Below are 22,726 nucleotides of genomic sequence, written 5' to 3'. Positions count from 1 at the left end.
TCTAAAATGAGTCTCTCTGGGGAGAGAGATGAAGGGGACCCTGCCTCAAAAATGAGACTCTCTGGGGAGAGAGAGGAGGACCTGACACCAAAGCTAAGAGGTGAGATGACAGTTGTGTTTAGGAATTATTTTGAGTTTCTTTCAAAAATGCCATTTCCAAAAATGTTCACATTAGTTTTTTTAATCAGAAATGGTTGTTTATGGCTTATTATTTAACAACATGATGTTGGTTGCTTATGGCTTATTATTTAACAACATGATGGTGGTTGCTTATGGCTTATTATTTAACAACATGATGGTGGTTGCTTATGGCTTATTATTTAACAACATGATGTTGGTTGCTTATGGCTTATTATTTAACAACATGATGGTGTCTTAGGTTTCTTTACATACAGCCGACAAGAACTACTGAATATAAGATCAGCGTCAACTCACCATCAGTACGACCAAGAATATGTTTTTCGCGATGCGGATCCTGAGTTCTGCCTTACAACCAGTGTAACGGAGTGGATTACATGCAGCGACCAAAAAAAAAAAAAAAAAACGACTCAGAAAAAGAGGGAAACGAAGCGGTCTTCTGGTCAGACTCCGGAGACGGGCACATCGTGCACCACTCCCCAGCATTCTTCTTGCCAATGTCCAGTCTCTTGACAACAAGGTTGATGAAATCCGAGCAAGGGTAGCATTCCAGAGGGACATCAGAGACTGTAACGTTCTCTGCTTCACGGAAACATGGCTCACTGGAGAGACGCAATCCGAAGCGGTGCAGCCAGCGGGTTTCTCCACGCATCGCGCCGACAGAAACAAACATCTCTCTGGTAAGAAGACGGGCGGGGGCGTATGCCTTATGGCCAACGTGACATGGTGTGATGAAGGAAACATACAGGAACTCAAATCCTTCTGTTCACCTGATTTAGAATTCCTCACAATCAAATGTAGACCGCATTATCTACCAAGAGAATTCTCTTCGATTATAATCACAGCCGTATATATCCCCCCAAGCAGACACATCGATGGCTCTGAACGAACTTTATTTAACTCTCTGCAAACTGGAAACGATTTATCCGGAGGCTGCATTCATTGTAGCTGGGGATTTTAACAAGGCTAATCTGAAAACAAGACTCCCTAAATTTTATCAGCATATTGATTGCGCAACCAGGGGTGGAAAGACCCTGGATCATTGTTACTCTAACTTCCGCGACGCATATAAGGCCCTGCCCCGCCCCCTTTCGGAAAAGCTGACCACGACTCCATTTTGTTGATCCCTGCCTACAGACAGAAACTAAAACAAGAAGCTCCCACGCTGAGGTCTGTCCAACGCTGGTCCGACCAAGCTGACTCCACACTCCAAGACTGCTTCCATCACGTGGACTGGGAGATGTTTCGTATTGCGTCAGACAACAACATTGACGAATACGCTGATACGGTGTGCGAGTTCATTAGAACGTGCGTTGAAGATGTCGTTCCCATAGCAACGATTAAAACATTCCCTAACCAGAAACCGTGGATTGATGGCAGCATTCGTGTGAAACTGAAGGCACGAACCACTGCTTTTAATCAGGGCAAGGTGTCTGGTAACATGACTGAATACAAACAGTGCAGCTATTCCCTCCGCAAGGCTATCAAACAAGCTAAGCGCCAGTACAGAGACAAAGTAGAATCTCAATTCAACGGCTCAGACACAAGAGGTATGTGGCAGGGTCTACAGTCAATCACGGACTACAGGAAGAAACCCAGCCCAGTCACGGACCAGGATGTCTTGCTCCCAGGCAGACTAAATCACTTTTTGCCCGCTTTGAGGACAATACAGTGCCACTGACACGGCCTGCAACGGAATCATGCGGTCTCTCCTTCACTGCAGCCGAAGTGAGTAAGACATTTAAACGTGTTAACCCTCGCAAGGCTGCAGGCCCAGACGGCATCCCCAGCCGCGCCCTCAGAGCATGCGCAGACCAGCTGGCCGGTGTGTTTACGGACATATTCAACCAATCCCTATACCAGTCTGCTGTTCCCACATGCTTCAAGAGGGCCACCATTGTTCCTGTTCCCAAGAAAGCTAAGGTAACTGAGCTAAACGACTACCGCCCGTAGCACTCACATCCGTCATCATGAAGTGCTTTGAGAGACTAGTCAAGGACCATATCACCTCCACCCTACCTGACACCCTTGACCCACTCCAATTTGCTTACCGCCCAAATAGGTCCACAGACGATGCAATCTCAACCACACTGCACACTGCCCTAACCCATCTGGACAAGAGGAATACCTATGTGAGAATGCTGTTCATCGACTACAGCTCGGCATTCAACACCATAGTACCCTCCAAGCTCGTCATCAAGCTCGAGACCCTGGGTCTCGACCCCGCCCTGTGCAACTGGGTACTGGACTTCCTGACGGGCCGCCCCCAGGTGGTGAGGGTAGGCAACAACATCTCCTCCCCGCTGATCCTCAACACTGGGGCCCCACAAGGGTGCGTTCTGAGCCCCCTCCTGTACTCCCTGTTCACCCACGACTGCGTGGCCATGCACGCCTCCAACTCAATCATCAAGTTTGCGGACGACACAACAGTGGTAGGCTTGATTACCAACAACGACGAGACGGCCTACAGGGAGGAGGTGAGGGCCCTCGGAGTGTGGTGTCAGGAAAATAACCTCACACTCAACGTCAACAAAACTAAGGAGATGATTGTGGACTTCAGGAAACAGCAGAGGGAACACCCCCATCCACATCGATGGAACAGTAGTGGAGAGGGTAGCAAGTTTTAAGTTCCTCGGCATACACATCACAGACAAACTGAATTGGTCCACTCACACAGACAGCATCGTGAGGAAGGCGCAGCAGCGCCTCTTCAACCTCAGGAGGCTGAAGAAATTCGGCTTGTCACCAAAAGCACTCACAAACTTCTACAGATGCACAATCGAGAGCATCCTGGCGGGCTGTATCACCGCCTGGTATGGCAACTGCACCACCCTCAACCGTAAGGCTCTCCAGAGGGTAGTGAGGTCTGCACAACGCATCACCGGGGGCAAACTACCTGCCCTCCAGGACACCTACACCACCCGATGCTACAGGAAGGCCATAAAGATCATCAAGGACATCAACCACCCGAGCCACTGCCTGTTCACCCCGCTGTCATCCAGAAGGCGAGGTCAGTACAGGTGCATCAAAGCTGGGACCGAGAGACTGAAAAACAGCTTCTATCTCAAGGCCATCAGACTGTTAAACAGCCACCACTAACATTGAGTGGCTACTGCCAACACACTGTCAATGACACTGACTCTACTCCAGCCACTTTAATCATGGGAATTGATGGGAAATTATGTAAATATATCACTAGCCACTTTAAACAATGCTACCTTATATAATGTTACTTACCCTACATTGTTCATCTCATATGCATACGTTGATACTGTACTCTATATCATCGACTGCATCCTTATGTAATACATGTATCACTAGCCACTTTAACTATGCCACTTGGTTTACATACTTATCTCATATGTATATACTGTACTCGATATCATCTACTGTATCTTGCCTATGCTGCTCTGTACCATCACTCATTCATATATCCTTATGTACATATTCTTTATCCCCTTACACTGTGTATAAGACAGTAGTTTTTTTTTTTGGAATTGTTAGTTAGATTACTTGCTCGTTATTACTGCATTGTCGGAACTAGAAGCACAAGCATTTCGCTACACTCGCATTAACATCTGCTAACCATGTGTATGTGACAAATAAAATTTGATTTGATTTGATTTGCTTATGGCTTATTATTTAACAATATGATGTTGGTTGCTTATGGCTTATTATTTAACAACATGATGTTGGTTGCTTATGGCTTATTATTTAACAACATGATGTTGGTTGCTTATGGCTTATTATTTAACAACATGATGTTGGTTGCTTATGGCTTATTATTTAACAACATGATGTTGGTTGCTTATGGCTTATTATTTAACAACATGATGTTGGTTGCTTATGGCTTATTATTTAACAACATGATGATGGTTGCTTATGGCTTATTATTTAACAACATGATGTTGGTTGCTTTTCCTCCAAAGGGAGAACTTGAAATAACACGATGTAGAGAATTAAATAATCAAAAGAAAAACGTGTTTATTTTACACTCTCAGAAAATAAGGTTCCTAAAGGACCAAAAAGGCTTCTATCACTTCATTAATGTATGGAATCACTAAAAGTTATATATATTTTTGGGTTCAGTGAAGAAGAACCTCTAGAGTTCTGATCAACAAAGGTCCATGTGTTGAGGATGTGAACTCAGCAGCCCTCCAATGGTCAGATCAAGTCCGCCTGTATTTTCCAGCACCCGGCCTGGGATTCAAACTAGCCACCTTTCAAACACAAGTCCAATTCCTGCCACTGCTACAACTCTTTAGCCTTTGGGCGAAAACCTGAGTTAAATAAGCATGAGTTAATCTGCCAAAATTAAGACAAAATGGTATCACTTGTTATACAGAAATATTATACATAATCATTGCCAAAAGCACAAGACATACTGTTGCATGTAGGTCTATATTATTTATGGATTGATCATATAGAAATATAAAAACATTATTATAAACTACTACAAAGCAATTACATGTGGCGCAGGAACCACTGACTCACTGCATTATTTTATAGTAATATCAAGACACCTGCTGTTAACTCTTAACTACTTAGGACACCTGCTGTTAACTCTTAACTACTTAGGACAGCTCACGAGGTGTCCTAAATATCTGCTGACTAGGTGGGACTAGAGACTTCATGCATAGCTTTAATTTATACCCATAAGTGTAAAATGTCTTTATTCTCAGCACTTATACGACCAATTTTCTACTCTGAGACACTTTGGCGATATGGTCCCAGATCTCAACATATTGTCATAAAAAAAACATAGAATGTTTGTTTTACATAATAATAAAAAATGAATATTACGAATGTAACCCACTGTAAAGACTGGGTTTAGTTGATTGTGTTGCACTGCTCATGTCCGCATCTGGAACTGTCCACGTCCCCATACAGAACTGTCCGCGTCCCCGTACAGAACTGTCCGCGTCCCCATTCGGTGTGGCGCCAAGGAGATTGTCCGGTTACGCGCAGAGTGGACTGAGGTGATCTTGGGGAATAACGACGGAGTTCACTACAGTGTTGAGACACCAAAGTTTATTGTTCAATTTTCTTTTTCTTTACAGAGACAGTGTGAGCCAGATCCTTTTCACTCTCTATTCTTTTTTTCATTTTGTGGTTCACTGGATTCATCATCATCGAGACGAGGGAAAGACGAACGACCTGCTAGCTAGTCGAACGGTGCCAAGATGGCTGCTTGAACAGATGCTTTTTTACCGAGCTCCGTACCAAACTTCAGAAAGATTGTGAAAAAAAAAAAAAAGTTTAGTCATTATTATTTTTATTTGTTCAAGATATAAGACCTTTCCTGTGACTGGAATGATAATTGGATCATTTATTTCAGCATGTCCATGCAAAGTCGTGACAAAAAAAGAAAGGAAAAAGTTAGCCGTTCTATTGCTAATCAACAAGAGAGAAACGTGCTTATAGACAACTGCCATAACTACACTTGGCCTATGGATAATATCATGCTTTCGAATGCTGAAGATGACGAATTCCCCTCTTTACCGGTTACTCCGTGCAAACCTCCACCCTCCAAAAAACCCAACATGAACTCTGACATCGTGGTGGAGAATGAAGATGTGCGGGGAGAGGCTATCCGTATCTGCCAAGAAGTTTTGCCTGCAGAGAAGAACAAAGTTGGTGATACCATCGACGTTGTACATCGCCTCGGCAAGAAGCAACAGCAAATCGATTCAAGACCCAGGGGTATCATCATCCTATTCACTACCAGATTCTACAGGGATGCTGTCTGGAAAGCTGCTAGGAAGAACGCCTTCCTTCAGAGCCATGGTATGCGTTTCGCCGAGCATCTCAGCCCGGAAGACATAGAAAGAAGGAACAAGTTGTGGCCAACGATCAAGATAGCACGAAGTGAGGGGAAGGCTGCTTACTTCGTCGGAGGACGAGGTTTCATCAACGGTTCAGAAATCCATATTCCTCCCTAAAATCTCCCGAGAAGGAACAGGTTGATGGTTTCAGCCATGGTATTCTCATTTTCCTTATGTGGTTTACCTAACAAGCATCAGGTGACTATTTTACAGGAATACTCAGGTATTTCAATTCATTAGTTTGTTCTTGTATGACCAGAAGTCCTATTTTGTTTACAAACTTACGAAGAAGATTGAAAGCTGAATTTATGTTTTATGTATACAGTAACTAAGATACTGTTTTAAATGGCATACAGGTCTGCTCTGACTTTACACGGTTATTGTTCTATTTAGTTATTAATATTTATTTCCAAAAAGGTCTTAGGAACGTTTATATGTAAAACATTTTGTTATTCAATTATTTTCTGATCAGTTTTCATATGTACTTAAAATAGTAGGTACCCTTTTATTTAAATTATTATTTGTTGTTTTATTTCTCAGAATAGTTCCTGATTACACTAAAGAGGGTTTTTAGTCTCTCTTACTACAAGAACCCTTGGTTTGGTCTTGAACATAATTTCCAGGTGAGTTGAATTTCAAAGGTTATGGAATAAGCTATTTTCACTTTAAATTGACTTAAATGGTGCAGATCTCGGTTCCTTATCGTTTACGTTCACTGCTCCTACGTCTTTGACTCATCCTACTACAGTTTATACTTTTATATAATCTTTGTTGTTTTGTCTTTGTCTATATTATCTCTTAATGCTAGGGGTTACGGAACAGTGTGAAGCGCAAGGCCTTATTTTGATTTGCTAAACAATTTCAAACAGATTTTTGCTTTTTTCAAGAGTCTCACTCAATTTTGGCTGATGCCAACTTCTGGAGGTCACAGTGGGGCAACGATATTTTGCTTTCCCATGGATCTGAACGCTCTGCTGGTGTCACTACAATGAAAAATACCTTTGGTGGTAATATTCTACACTCGGAATGTGACCCCTTTGGTCACTTTATTTGTCTTGTGATCAGTTACAATGACATTACACTCATTACTGTAAACTTCTACGGGTACAACACCAAACATGAGAATGATGAGTTGCTTGAATCTATAGAGAAACATATACTTCATTGGTTATCTAAATTTCCCAATTCGTTATTATTGATAGGAGGGGACTTTAACATTACAATAGATAATTCAACTGATAGATGGCCCCCAGGTAGACCAACCAATCAGAATTTGGGTTTAATACTTTTTATGGAAAAGTTTGATCTTACTGATATATGGAGAGAGAGGTTTCCGGCCGAAAGATCATTCACTTGGAGTAACAAAACAGGCTCCAGACAATCCAGAATCGATTTTTGGCTTATATCCAAATGTATTGATAGTGAGTGTGTTACTACAAATATTTGTACTACTCCCCTCACAGACCATAGGGCTATTTACATTGATATCAAAATATTTACCCCTGATACGAACCTTGGTAGAGCATCCTACTGGAAGCTAAATAGCTCATTATTAAATAATGATATAGTTACATTTGAGGTTAAAGATCTGCTCTCACACTTTTGGGAAAGGGCTTGTGAAGAAAAATCTTATTGCAAGAACTGGAAGCTCTTTAAATTTGAGGTGTCCAAATATCTTAGAAAATATGGTAGTAATCTTGCTAAGACCAGAAGAGCTGAGGAGGAAAAGGTGATCATTAAGATAACTTCCCATTCTCAGAGGTCCCCAGCTGACCTCTCGGGGAGGAGAAGATGGAACTAATTGAGTTACAAAATAAACTGGATAATATATATAAATTAAAAGCAGAAGGAGCCTTTATTAGATCTAGGAAAAAATGGATTGAGGAGGAGAACAGAATTCATCCTATTTCTTTAGACTTGAGAAATTTCACTCTAAAAATAACACTATCCATAAGTTAAACATTGATGGTGTTATTACAGATGACCAAAAATGAATTGCTAAATACTGCAGCAATTTTTACAGAAAATTGTATAGCTCTACGTACTGTCAGGAATCCACAGATATGTTTTTTAACTCACTGAATAATGTTCACTCTATCAGTGATATAGAATCTAAACAGTGTGATGAACCCATCAAAGTTGAAGAGATTATAGAGTCTATCAAACATCTAAAGAACAATAAATCACCAGGTGTTGATGGAATTACATCAGAATTTTACAAATTGTTTTCTGAACAAGTAGCTCCCTTCCTATTTGAAGTCTTTTAAGAGAGTATTAAAAACAATGTTCTCCCTCCTACAATGAGTCAGGGGTTAATAACACCGATACCTAAGCCTAAAAAAGAAGTGCTGCTCATCGATAACTGGCGTCCAATTTGTCTTCTTAATAATGACTATAAGATATTAGCCTCACTACTTGCAAAAATAATTAAAGAAGTCCTGGATGCAATCATTGATGAAACACAGTCTGGCTTCATGAGGAACAGACATATTTCTAACAATGTCAGACTAGTATTAGACGTACTTGACTACTCAGACCTAATAACTGAGGATAGCTTCATATTATTTTTAGATTTTTATGAAGCATTTGACACAGTAGAGCATCAGTTTCTCTTCCACTCCCTTGAGAGACTTGGCTTTGGGGATTTTTCTGTAAGGCTATTAAGACTCTCTATGCAAATGCTAACAGCTCTATCAAATTGAAATATGGCACCTCACCTAGATTTGAGTTAAAGAGAGGAATTAGGCAAGGTTGTCCTATCTCTCCGTACCTGTTTTTATTAATCACCCAACTTCTTGCAAATTCTTTAAATAATAGTCCTGTACAAGGTATTACCATAGCTGGTAAAGAAATTATTATAAGCCAGCTGGCTGACGATACTACACTTTTTCTGAAAGACGCTAACCAAATTCCCATATCGATCAATGTAATACAATCCTTTTCCAAAGCGTCTGGTCTATATCTTAACATTAATAAATGTGAACTCATGGCTGTCAAAGATTGTGTGACACCTTCATATTATGGTATTCCGGTAAAAGAAGAACTTACATATTTAGGCAGAACCATTACAAAGGATCAGAAGTCTAGAGGCTTACTAAATTTTAACCCTCTTATTAAAAAAGCCCAGAAGAAACTAAATCAATGGCTACAGAGGGACTTATTCCTCATCATGTCTTCTCTACTTTTGGTGGCCTTAACTTCATGTTGTTTTGCAATTATAATATTGACAAAGTTCCAGTGAAACTTTCTGCTTTTCATCGGCAGGTTTTCTTGTCATGGTCCTTAATTTATAAACACAATTTTTCTCCACACAGATATTATACATGGAATAATCGGGATATATTGTATAAAAATACTTTACAAGGTCCCTGTAACACCTAAAGATTTTGCAATAGTTTTAGATGCCATTCCCTCTGGTGTCGCTATGTTATTCAGGAACATGTCAAGACCTGACCCTCAGAGCCTACCTTCTATTGACCCTGTTGACTCATCAGTAGGAAAGATTTGTTTCTCTTTTGGTCCATTCAACAACAGAGCGATACGATCCTTGTTTCAGCAGGATGTTGTATCTATACCTTATGTCATGCCTTATTGGAATGGATTTATTGATAATGTCTGTTGGAAAAAGTTTGGATGTTGCCACACACATACCTACTTGTTAACAAAATTAAGGAAGTTTCCTTTAAAATTATTCATAAATATTATCCTGCCAACCACTATATGAAGAAGTTTAAGGAAAACATCAACTCAAATGGCTCCTTTTGTAATGACCACCCAGAAACAGTTGTGCATCTTTTTTGGCATTGTATGCATGTAAGAAAACTGTGGCAAGACATCAGTAGGTTTATAATTGAAGACATTTATGAAGATTTTACACTATTGTGGAGAGATGTACTGTTTGGATTCTTTACATACAATAGAAATAAGCGGAATAATTTTTATGTAATTAATTTCATTATTCTTTTGGCCAAATTTCATATACACAAATGTAAATTTACAAACAGAAAACCACATTTTCGTACCCTACAAAAAGAAATTGAACTGTATTTTAAGACGGTTAAATGCTCTACTAACAAAAAAGCTGTTAGAATTGTAAGTATATGCATGTCCCTTAAGGTCCTTGTGTAATTGTAATGTGATATTGTACCCCCTAGCCCCGCCCCTAGCGCGATTGTCCATTGTTTGTAATCTATGTATGCTTGTGTTCCCTCATGTGCTTTATGTATTGATTTGTTGTTAATAAAATGAAATAAATGTAAAAATAAAAAATAAAAAAGACCTGCTAGCTAGTCGATACAGCTCGGTAAGCTAGCTAGCTACTCTACCAGCAGCATCCTAGTTATCCTAGCTAGTCGGTACAGCTCGGTAAGCTAGCTAGCTACTCTACCAGCAGCATCCTAGTTATCCTAGCTAGCTACTCTACCAGCAGCATCCTAGTTACCATAGCTACCCCTACATCATCACCGGCTGTCTGCATTTCTTGTGGACCGATGGAGCTCCCCGGTTGTTTCTTCCACCTGTTAAATCCCGGTGAGGCTTCTCCCTCTCTCGTTGACGGATGCTGGCTACCTCTGTCCGGTTCTCCTCTCTTCACTAGATGGAACTTTAGTGTTTGAACCCTCTGTGTCCAAGGACTGAACTTTTGAATATTATTTTCAGGGCGCCTCAATAGCAGGTATTGAACACCGGGTAAATAATCACTAGTCAGAACCTCAACCTCAGTAAACATTCATTATAAAAATCATCTTAATATCTGATATTGTGAGTAAACAACCTCGAGAATGCGTCTTCCAGCCCTCTAATAAATTACATAATTCAACCCTCCCGGTTAGTAAATGTACCTCAACATCCCCCGGAGAAGGCAGAGTAACGACACCAGCCTTTTAGCGGGGCTGACAGACTGACTACAACGCTTGCGTCGCCAAATTAATTTCGTTATTAAAAATGACACACTGCTCTCGCGCCGTCTTGAAGTCAGTTCTATTTGAGACGCAGATCATGCTGCATCTCCTCATTGGTTTATAGAAGCAGGTACCCATGTGCCATCTCCTCATTGGTTTATAGAAGCAGGTACCCACGTGTCATCTCATTTAGCAAAAAACATAACTTAACATAAACACAATTTCTTTAAACAATAAAAGCTAATTTACAAACATTTCTGAAAATGAATAAATAGCTTTTTGGAATGAAACTCTTTCCCCCTCTGAGCTCAGAGTAGATGAGAGAAGTAATGTTTGTCTCTGTTGTGTTGAAGCCCAATCAAGCAGGAGAGACCAGCCTTCACTGTACCCAACTGTGTGTCCATGAAGAGTTTCCGGTCTATGGGTCAACCTTTAAACTTTGGAGACTTTTCTACTGAACAAAGGTAAGAATAACTACTGGATCATGGTCAGTGAGTTAAACATCACTGTCTCTAGTCATTTCTTTCTCCCATTTTCCCATTTCATTTGAGTTGTTTTCATAGCCCATAATCCATAGTGTGTGTGTGTGTGTGTGTGTGTGTGTGTGTACTCCTGGATGAGGAGATGTAATCTCATGTTTTGTCTCATTATTACCCCAAACAGGTACCCTGCACATTGACTCAGTACTGGTACTCCTTATAGTCCATTATTACCTCAACTACCTGGTACCCTGCACATTGACTCAGTACTGGTACTGTTATAGTCTCATTATTACAGAACTGGCCAAGGTACAAATGCACATTGACCAGTACTGGTACTCCTTATAGTCAGAACATTATTACTGGAGCAACTACCTGGTACCCTGCACATTGACTCAGTACTGGTACTCCTTATAGCCTCATTATTACCTCAACTACCTGGTACCCTGCACATTGATCAGGTGGACTGGGAACAGGTCAGGTCAGTACTGAAACTGGAACAGCAGCACTCTGGGGACAGCATAGTCTCATTATTACCTCAACTACCTGGTACAGGTCCTGCACATTGACTCAGTACTGGTTCTCCTTCTAGTCTCATTATTACCTCAACACCTGGACCCTGCACAGTGACTCAGTACTGGTTCTCCCCAGCCTCATTATTTTTATTTTGTGTTCCTATTTCCAAGGTACAAGGGCAATGTAGCACGTCTGGTGAACAGGTTCCACATCCTCAGTCAGACCAGTACAAACAGGATCAGCAGCACAACAAGGTATCAGGTTTGGCATTTATCAATACTGACAGGATGGAAAGAAAGGAGCTCTGCTCTCAGATCAGCTTTCTCCATTCAAATATGTTCTTAACGTTAGAATTATTTCACAATACTGACCACAGATCATTTTCTATTATCCCCTATGGCTGCAAATATTGAGGCGGTTATTCTAATGCTTACCCCAAAGAAATTCACTAAATCACAGATTTGGCACGTCATTGTGTTCATGAGGGAACCAGAGACAACCGGAATCAGGATACACATCATGAAATATATTGAGACAAAAATACAGACAGAGCCTACAAGAAGCAAAATAGAACTCATTATATTGAACAATATGATTGAATAGACCTAAAATTGCATCTAATGACTCACAGCTGTTCTAGTGGTCTGAGGCAGGTGGTAGATTACTCAGCTGTTCTAGTGGTCTGAGACAGGTGGTAGATTACTCAGCTGTTCTAGTGGTCTGAGGCAGGTGGTAGATTACTCAGCTGTTCTAGTGGTCTGAGGCAGGTGTTAGATTACTCAGCTGTTCTAGTGGTCTGAGACAGGTGTTAGATTACTCAGCTGTTCTAGTGGTCTGAGACAGGTGTTAGATTACTCAGCTGTTCTAGTGGTCTGAGACAGGTGTTAGATTACTCAGCTGTTCTAGTGGTCTGAGGCAGGTGGTAGATTACTCAGCTGTTCTAGTGGTCTGAGGCAGGTGGTAGATTACTCAGCTGTTCTAGTGGTCTGAGGCAGGTGTTAGATCACTCAGCTGTTCTAGTGGTCTGAGGCAGGTGGTAGATTACTCAGCTGTTCTAGTGGTCTGAGGCAGGTGGTAGATTACTCAGCTGTTCTAGTGGTCTGAGGCAGGTGGTAGATTACTCAGCTGTTCTAGTGGTCTGAGGCAGGTGGTTCCATTACTCAGCTGTTCTAGTGGTCTGAGGCAGGTGTTAGATTACTCAGCTGTTCTAGTGGTCTGAGGCAGGTGGTAGAAACTGGACAGCTGTTCTAGTGGTCTGAGGAACAGGTGGTTCCAGATTACTCAGCTGTTCTAGTGGTCTGAGGCAGGTGGTAGATTAACAGGTCAGCTGTTCTAGTGGTCTGAGACAGGTGGTAGCATTACTATTCAGTCTGTTCAGAGTTCATGGTCTGAGGCAGGAAACTGGTAGATGTCTCAGTTGTTAGATTACTCAGCTGTTTTAGGGGTCTGAGGCAGGTGTTAGATTAGCGTTTTCAATGTTAATAACAATGGTTTTTTGAAACAGCTCAGAGATTTAACATGCTCTTGATTCAGGTCTGAGGCAGGTGGTGATGAATGCCTTTTGGGAAACTGGACCCTGGATAAAAACATGCATAAAATGTAAAATGTAAATGGTTTACAGGTCTCAGTATTATTGAATTATTATAGTCAGACCATATTTAAAATTTATATGGATCTTAAAGTGTCAATACAGTCCCTGTATTTATTTGTTACATTTGACTGAGAGTGGTCAGATATATTTATTACTGTATAAAACCAGCAGTACTACTGATTTCTCTGAGAGTGAGACAGATATATATTATTACTGTGTAAAACCTAGCAGTACTACTGATTTCTCTGAGAGTGAGGCAGATATATAATTACTGTGTACAACCTAGCAGTACTACTGATTTCTCTGAGTGGTGAGGCAGATATATAGGCATTACTGTAGAAAACCTAGCAGTACTACTGATTCCTCTGAGAGTGAACAGGCAGATATATATTATTACTGTGTACAACCTAGCAGTACTACTGATTTCTCTGAGAGTGTGGCAGATATATATTATTACTGTGTACAACCTAGCAGTACTACTGATTTCACTGAGAGTGAGGCAGATATATATATATTATTACTAGTGTAAAACCTAGCTGTACTACTGATTTCACTGAGAGTGAGGCAGATATATATTATTACTGTGTAAAACCTAGCAGTACTACTGATTTCTCTGAGAGTGAGGCAGATATATATTATTACTGTGTAAAACCTAGCAGTACTACTGATTTCTCTGAGAGTGAGGCAGATATATATTATTACTGTGTAAAACCTAGCAGTACTACTGATTTCTCTGAGAGTGAGGCAGATATATATTATTACTGTGTAAAACCTAGCAGTACTACTGATTTCTCTGAGAGTGAGGCAGATATATATATTATTACTGTTATAAAACCTAGCAGTACTACTGATTTCACTGAGAGTGAGGCAGATATATATTATTACTGTGTAAAACCTAGCAGTACTACTGATTTCTCTGAGAGTGAGGCAGATATATATTATTACTTGTAAAACCTAGCAGTACTACTGATTTCACTGAGAGACACCGAAGTTTACTGTTCAATTTAGCAGGTATTGAACCCCGGGTAAATAATCACTAGTCAGAACCTCAACCTGGTAATATACATTCATTATAAAATATCATGGTAATATCTGATATTGTTCTAGTAAACAACCTGTAGAGACTGCGCTGTTCTAGTGGTCTGAGGCAGGTGGTAGATTACAACACTGTTCTCGGTTAGTAAATGATTACTCAGCTGTTCTAGTGGTCTGAGACAGGTAGTAAATTTACCTCAACATGCTGTTCTAGTGGTCTGAAGGCAGAGTAATTACTCAGCTGTTCTAGGGTCTGACAGACTGGTAGTGAGGCAGGTGGTAGATTACTCAGCTGTTCTAGTGGTCTGAGACGCAGGTGGCTGATTACTCAGCTGTTCTATAGAAGACAGGTATGGTAGATTACCATCTGTTCATTGGTCTGAGAAGCAGGTCCCTAGATGCCATCTCCTCAGTGGTCTGAGGCAGGTGGTAGATTGCTGCTCTCCTCATTGGTTTATAGAAGCAGGTACCCAGGTGTCATCTCAGCTCATTGGTCTGAGAAGCAGGTCCCCATGCCATCTACTCATGGTTTATTCCCCAGTGCCATCTCCTCATTTCTAGAAGCAGGTACACGATTATCTCAGCTGTTTAGTTCTGAAGCAGGTAATTGTTCCTCATTGATTACTCAGTTTATAGAAGCAATAAAAGTGCTGTTCTCATTGGTCTGAGAAGGTGGTAGATTACTCAGCTGTTCAGTGGTCTGCAAAAAAACATGGATAGATTACTCAGCTGTTCTAGTGGTCTTGGACATTTCTAAACTCAGCTTTTTGGTCTGAGGCTTTTCTTATGTTTCCCCATCTGAGCTCAGAGTAGATGAGAGATGTAATGTTTGTCTCTGTTGTGTTGAAGTACAATCAAGTTCAGGAGAGACCAGCCTCCTGTTCCCAGCTGTGTGTCCATGAAGAGTGTGGTCTATGGACTCTCCTATAGGTTTAGAAAGGTGAGACTTTTCTACTGAACAAAGGTAAGAAGAACTCATGGGTCCTGGTCAGTGAGTTAAACAACACTGTCTCTAGTCATTTCTCCTCTCCCATTTTCCCATTTATTGTTGTTGTTTTCATAATCCATAGGCTAATAATTTTGTCCATTTCATAGTCCTAAAACAATATTAAACAAACACAACATTCCCTCCCTGTGTGTGTGTGTGTGTGTTGTGTGTGCTGTTCTGTGTGTGTGTGTGCAGTGTGTGTGTGATTGTGTGTTCTAGTGGTCCCTGGATGAGGAGATGTAATCTCATGTTTTGTCCACAGAAACCAACAGGAGAGATCAGAGTCAGAGATTCTCAGTGGTCAGTCTTCCCAGAGTCATCAAACAGACCTGGCCTCCATATTCAGTGTATGTGGTCCTGTTATGTACATTTGTTTTTGTTTACCTCAAGTAAAGTTGATCTGTCAATCATTCTTTAATGTGTTGATGAGAAAGCATTTATTCTCTTGCTTAACTTATTTACTTTATTTATTTCAGTTGCTTGAAGAGAAAATTATGACATTTGTGAAGAACGAGATGAAGATGTTCAAGAGGATTCTTAGTCCAGAACTCCCAGAAGGCTTTGAGAGTCAGAAGCAGGAAGTGTTGGATGCTGAAGATGAGAAGCAGGAGAGCAGTGCCAGAGAGGGGGCTCTGAAGATCACACTGCACATCCTGAGGAAAATGAACCAGAAGGAGCTTCCTGACACACTGGAGAAATGTAAGATCTGTCTGACTCATGTTGAATGCTGTTTTATAACATTTAAAAGCTGTAGCTAAAGTACAACTAAAGTAGCTGTGTACCTCAATGATATTATAGCAGCCTTAACACAACACCTAGTGACCTCATCAAGTAGCAGCAGGGATGTGTTGTGGTGATTAATTTAGAGAGAGAGAGAGAACATTAATAATACCATCAATAATACCAACAATAATATAATCAGTCACACAAGTCTGTAATGCATTATGAAAACATTTACACATTTATACAGTCAGTTAAGATAATAAATTATTATAATGAACAACTTTATAACTTTATAACTTTATAACAGTCCTACAATACTGTAGGCATTAAAACAGACATAATATTAATATCCTCTGTGTTATTTCTTCATTCAGATGAGCTTGCTGTGATTTGCCAACGTGAACTCAAATCTAATCTAAAGAAGAAGTTTCAATGTGTATTTGAGGGGATCGCTAAACAAGGAAACCCAACACTTCTCAATAAGATCTACACAGAGCTCTACATCACAGAGGGTGGAACAGGAGAGGTCAATAATGAACATGAGCTGAGACAGATTGAGACAACAACCAGGAAACAAGCAAGACCAGAGACTGCAATCAAATGTAACAACATCTTCAAACCCTTAACTGGACAAGACAAACCTATCAGAACTGTGCTGACAAAGGGAGTCGCTGGCATTGGAAAAACAGTCTCTGTGCAGAAGTTCATTCTGGACTGGGCTGAAGGAAAAGCAAATCAGGATGTCCAATTTGTATTTTCATTCCCTTTTCGGGAGCTGAATTTGATGAAAGAGGACAAACACACTTTCATTGAACTTCTTAATCACTTCTCAATGGAAACCAAACAATCAAGAATCTCCAACTACAACAAGTACAAAGTTCTGTTCATCTTTGATGGTCTGGATGAGTGCCGACTGCCCCTAGACTTCCAGAAGAACAAGATCTGTTGGGACGTCACAGAGTCAACCTCAGTGGATGTTCTGCTGACAAATCTCATCAAGGGAAATCTGCTTCCCTCTGCTCTCCTCTGGATAACTACCCGACCTGCAGCAGCCAATAAGATCCCTTCAGGGTGTGTTGACCAGGTGACAGAGGTACGAGGGTTCAATGACCCACAGAAGGAGGAGTACTTCAGGAAGAGATTCAGTGATGAGGACCTGGCCAGCAGAATCATCTCACACATAAAGACATCAAGGAGCCTCCACATCATGTGCCACATTCCAGTCTTCTGTTGGATTTCTGCAACAGTCCTTGAACACATGCTGAAACATAAGAGAGAAGAGATGCCCAAGACTCTGACTGAGATGTACACACACCTTGTGGTGTTTCATACCAAACAGAAGAATGAAAAGTATCTTGGGAAAGAAGAGACAGGTCCACACTGGAATAAAGAGAGCATTCTGTCACTGGGAAAACTGGCTTTTCAACAGCTTGTGAATGGCAATCTGATTTTCTATGAAGAAGACCTGAAAGAGGCTGGCATTGATGTCAATGAAGCCTCAGTGTACTCAGGATTGTGCACACAGCTCTTTAAAGAGGAATGTGGGCTGTACCAGGACAAGGTGTACTGCTTTGTTCATCTGAGCATTCAGGAGTTTCTGGCTGCTGTATATGTGTTCCTCTCATTCAACAACAACAATGAGAATCTAATGGACAAACCGCAAACAAAGTCCAATATATTTTCTTCAATGTTCAGAGACAAGCCTGAAGTTACTGTCTACAAGAGTGCTGTGGATAAAGCCTTACAAAGTGAGACGGGAAACCTGGACCTTTTCCTCCGCTTCCTTCTGGGCCTCTCACTGGAGTCCAATCAGAAGCACTTACGAGGTCTACTGACAAAGACAAGAAGCAGCTCACAGAGCCATGAAGAAACAGTCAAGTACATCAAGGAGAAGATCAGGGAGAATCCCTCTCCAGAGAGGAGCATCAATCTGTTCCACTGTCTGAATGAACTGAATGACCATTCTCTAGTGGAGGAGATCCAAAGCTACCTGAGATCAGGAAGTCTCTCAAAACCCAAACTGTCACCTGCACAGTGGTCAGCTCTGGTCTTTGTGTTGCTGACTTCAGAAAAGGAGCTGGATGTGTTTGACCTGAAGAAATACTCCAGATCAGAGGAAGGTCTTCTGAGGCTGCTGCCAGTGGTCAAAGCCTCCAGAGCTGTTCTGTGAGTAAATAAAATGACATATAAGAACTAATCATCAGGAAGAAATATTTTAGGAAAAATATGTATTGAAAAATAAACTATTGAATAAATGCATTGATTTTCACATTAGCATAACATTATGACCAAACAATTCTAGGAGACGGAAGATGAATCTATATGTTGTTTGAGAGAATAAACCAAATGCATCTGCCATCGTCCTTCTACACTTATCGTTAAATGAACAGTGTGTTTGTGAAGTCATGATGATCTCTTACTCTTTTTAAAATGATTTGACTCTTTGCAGGCTGTCAGGCTGTGGAGTCACAGAGGAAGGCTGTGCTTCTCTGGTCTCAGCTCTGGAGTCAAACCCCTCACACCTGAGAGAGCTGGATCTGAGTAACAATGACCTGAAGGATTCAGGAGTGGAGCTGCTCTCTGCTGGACTGGGGAATCCCCACTGTAAACTGGAGACTCTGAGGTCAGTATTCCTGTAGTTGGTCAACAAGTGATAACTGTTCACCAGATCCACATGTGTTTACCAGGCACACATAGTCCACACCATATGTGTTTGGACAGTGAAGCTTACAGTTTTAAATGTTTGCGATATCGTCCAGCATTTTGGATTTGAGATAGAATGTTTCATATTAGGCGACAGTAGAGAATGTCACCTTTTATTTGAGAGTATTCATATATGTTTTATAATTTAGAAATTAAATAATTGTCATTTGTATCATAATAATGTATCATTTGATGTACACAACATGCCTATCACTTTGAAGATACAAATAATTTGTTGTTGTGAATCAACCAAGTAATTAGAAAAAAGAACTGGAGTGTGCATAACTATTCACCCCCCCCCAAAGTCAATACTTTGTAGAGCCACCTTTTGCAGCAATTACAGCTGCATGTCTTTTGGGGTATGTCTCTATAAGCTTGGCACATCTAGCCACTGGGATGTTTGACCATTTTTCAAGGCAAAACTGCTCCAGCTCCTTCAAGTTGGATGGGTTCCACCGGTGTACAGCAATCTGTAAGTCATTCCACAGATTCTCAATTGGATTGAGATGGCCTTTAGGCCTGTATGTGTACTCTCATGCCCGGAGAGAGAGGCCTGTTCCTGGATATGGAGTGAGGGCCTTTAGGGATTTATGTGTACTCTCATTCCCAGAGAGAGGCCTGTTCCTCGATAGGGAGTTAGGGCCTGTAAGGCCTGAAGGTCCATAGTTCCACTGTCCTTAAGGGGGGCAGAGCAGTCAGCCTCTGTGGAGGTGAGCTGCTCTGTCCCCCTTTTTTTTGGCCCATCACCAGGCCCAGAGTTGGACATAGTGCAATTTATTTGATTGATTTTACCATCCATTTTAGGTTACCAGTTGCACATTAAACATGAATGCAATGAATTGAGATGTCTGGACTTTTCTTGAACATTTTTTGAAACCTTCCATAAAGCACTCAGGGCGGCCACCATTGATAGAGGGCCATAGTAGGGTGTTCACATAGTGGTCATGAATATTAGGAGTCACGGTAAATGTATTTAGAACCGTATTTTCACTTTTGGGTTACCAGGTGCCTATTTTCAATCACCAGTTGCACAGAGGTAATCCGCATCCACAAAAATATGTTATACCTTCCATAAATCACTCAGGGCGGCCCCCATTGATAAAGGTCCGTAGTAGGGTGATTCCATAGCGGGCATGGATATCTGGAACACCGGTAAGTGCAATTAGAACCGTGTTTCATTTTGGGTTACCAAGTGCTGATTTTCAATCAGTCATTTTCTGTAATTTTCAAAAATGATTAAAAATACTTCCCGACGGGCCAGGGGTCCCAAATTTCGGCTCAAATTTCCTCTCGTGATGGGCAACAATTACACCATGTAAAAACAGTTTGCATCCACAGGCACCTATGCGCCCTGTAACATGCACTTTTTCCCAAAACTTAAAACACGATTTCCTATTAAAATGTTGTATACAAAAACGGTTTTAATTCAATGGAAATGCTTCTCTATGTGTGTCCTTTCGTGCAAAAAAAAACCCATCCAGATTGGAGGTGTACTTTTGGATTTATTCACGTTTTGGTGTACCTGAATTTGACCCCCAATGGCGGGGCACCCAGAAGCCCTGTGAGGCTTATGTCGATAATTGGCCTGCCCGTCAATGACACACTCAGTGGCGGGTGGACCAGACAGGTATCGGCGCAAAATCAGAAACCTGGTTTTTGACAACAAGACTTCCATGTCCTAGAGAGACGGGGGTGGTGTCAAACTGATCAGCCCGAATAGAAAATGAGTACTGGGTACTTTTGAGGGATGTGAGCCCCTCGGGAACCATGGTACTTTGGACCTTTTCTTCCGGCGACCGATTTAGTGGTTTGACCAGCCCCTTTGGCGCCCGATTTGTCCTAAATTTTTATCCACATTTCCCAGCTTGGTGGTGGGAGGATATTGAGCTCTGTCCTGGGCAGGTGCTCTATCCCAGCTATTACCTTGTGGGTTTGGTTCATCAATGACCATGGTTCTGGTCCAATTAAGGTGCCCGTCCCTTCGGCTACCAATTGGTGGTTGTTTAGCCCAGGTGAGGGCTAGCTCTCCAGTCCCACTCTTGGTTCACGGTGCGTCTCCATGGTTCTCCTCTGTTGTCCAGCCAGTTTAATTTCCTCTGACCGATTTGCATTTGTTTTCCACCTGGGGGGACCGGCCTTTGGCTGGTGTTCTGACAGATGTTTCCTCCTGCCCCACGTGGATTTGCCTCTATCGGGGGAGCTCCTTTCGGAAACGGTTGACCCCTTATTTCGATACGCTCCAGCCGTGCACCGTTCGTGCGAGATCCAGCCGAACTGTCTGACCAAGTGGCCCTACATTGGTGTTCCGGTGCGGGGAGTGGCACACTCAGGCTGTGGTGATGTGGTGATGGTCATCCCGTAACGCATCGACGTAATGCATCGGCGCCAGAAACACGTGTTCTCAAACCCTGTCTTTAACGTGGACCTACCCGGTTGACCCAAGCGGTCTGGCCGAGGTTGTGGTTCCTTTTGCCCGGTTGATGGCATTCCGAATGGACGCTCCAGCTAGACAAGAGACCTCTTGAGCGGCGCCCGGCACCTGTGGCTTCGGCCTGTGGCTTCGGCCATGGGCAGTTCAGGGCCTCCCACTGGGCGCACGGTGGATTGCACCAGGGCCTCCTCCCCTGACGGGACCGGTCCCTGGTTGTTCTTTGCTTAGTGCGCCCAGGTACAACATCTAGCTACCTGGTTGATCCTGCCAGTAGCACTTGTCTCAAAGATTAAGCCATGCAATTCTAAGTACACACGATCGGTACAGTGAAACTGCGAATGGCTCATTAAATCAGTTACGGTTCCTTTGATCGCACCAACGTTACTTGGATAACTGTGGCAATTCTAGAGCTAATACATGCCAACAAGCGCTGACCTCCGGGGATGCGTGCATTTATCAGACCCAAAACCCATGCGGGCCAATCTCGGTTGCCCCGGCCGCTTTGGTGACTCTAGATAACTTTGAGCCGGTCGCGCGTCCTTTGTGGCTGTGACGTCTCATTCGAATGTCTGCCCTATCAACTTTCGATGGTACTTTCTGTGCCTACCATGGTGACCACGGGTAACGGGGAATCAGGGTTCGATTCCGGAGAGGGAGCCTGAGAAATGGCTACCACATCCAAGGAAGGAAGCAGGCGCGCAAATTACCCACTCCCGACTCGGGGTGGTAATGACGAAAAATAACAATACATGACTCTTTCGAGGCCCTGTAATTGGAATGAGTACACTTTAAATCCTTTAACGAGGATCCATTGGAGGGCAAGTCTGGTGTCCGTGCATTTGCAATATGGTTCAATGGGCATTTACCATAAGAAATTTAACATGCTCAAAAATCCTGCAGAAATGCAAAATTGACTGGCCTGATGAACACAGGATGGCCTGGCAGTGATAGTTGCTCCTTTCCATCGCTCGTTGTGTTGACTTCATCATGTCCATTTTGTGATGTTTTTTCACTGTTGAATCATATTGCAAGTGCACGTGCATTTGCAATATGGTTCAATGGGCATTTACCATCACAAATTTGTCATGCTTAAAAATCCTGCAGAAATGCGAAATTGACTGGCCTGATGAACACAGGATGGCCGGGCATTGATAGTGGGTCTTCTCCATCGCTCATTGTGTTGATTTCATTATGTCCATTTGTTTATGTTTTCTCACTTTTGCAAAGTCACTGTGCATTTGCAATATGGTTCAATGGGCATTTACCATCACGAATTTGTCATGCTATAAAAATCCTGGAGGAATGCGAATTGACTGGCCCGATGAACTCGGGATGGCTGGGCAGTGATTCTGGTTCATCTCAATTGCTCGTTAGGGTTGATTTCAGAATGTCACTT

The 22,726-nt window shown here is 41.9% G+C and overlaps 1 protein-coding gene across 1 annotated transcript; it reads left to right on the top strand.

Annotated features, from left to right (window-relative positions):
• On the top strand, positions 1 to 21,261 carry LOC112255268 (NLR family CARD domain-containing protein 3-like). The gene is made up of 7 exons (XM_042313953.1): positions 1 to 100; positions 11,218 to 11,328; positions 15,736 to 15,820; positions 15,950 to 16,172; positions 16,571 to 18,362; positions 18,646 to 18,701; positions 21,143 to 21,261. The coding sequence occupies exons 2-7, from the start codon at positions 11,267 to 11,269 to the stop codon at positions 21,259 to 21,261; spliced, it is 2,337 nt and encodes a 778-aa protein (XP_042169887.1). The 5' UTR covers positions 1 to 100; positions 11,218 to 11,266.
• The last annotated feature ends 1,465 nt before the right edge of the window (positions 21,262 to 22,726 follow it).

Source organism: Oncorhynchus tshawytscha, unplaced genomic scaffold (assembly GCF_018296145.1).
Source record: "Oncorhynchus tshawytscha isolate Ot180627B unplaced genomic scaffold, Otsh_v2.0 Un_contig_10247_pilon_pilon, whole genome shotgun sequence".
In the NCBI taxonomy this organism is placed as follows: Eukaryota; Metazoa; Chordata; class Actinopteri; order Salmoniformes; family Salmonidae; genus Oncorhynchus; species Oncorhynchus tshawytscha.
This window is presented reverse-complemented; position numbering and strand designations above follow the sequence as displayed.

Bases quoted from the DNA above. Each gene is read 5' to 3' on its own strand.
- LOC112255268 (XM_042313953.1), top strand. From the start codon at position 11,267: ATGAAGAGTTTCCGGTCTATGGGTCAACCTTTAAACTTTGGAGACTTT. The intron at 15,821-15,949 runs GTATGTGGTCCT...TATTTATTTCAG, and splicing joins ACCTGGCCTCCATATTCAGT to TTGCTTGAAGAGAAAATTAT. The intron at 16,173-16,570 runs GTAAGATCTGTC...TTCTTCATTCAG, and splicing joins TCCTGACACACTGGAGAAAT to ATGAGCTTGCTGTGATTTGC.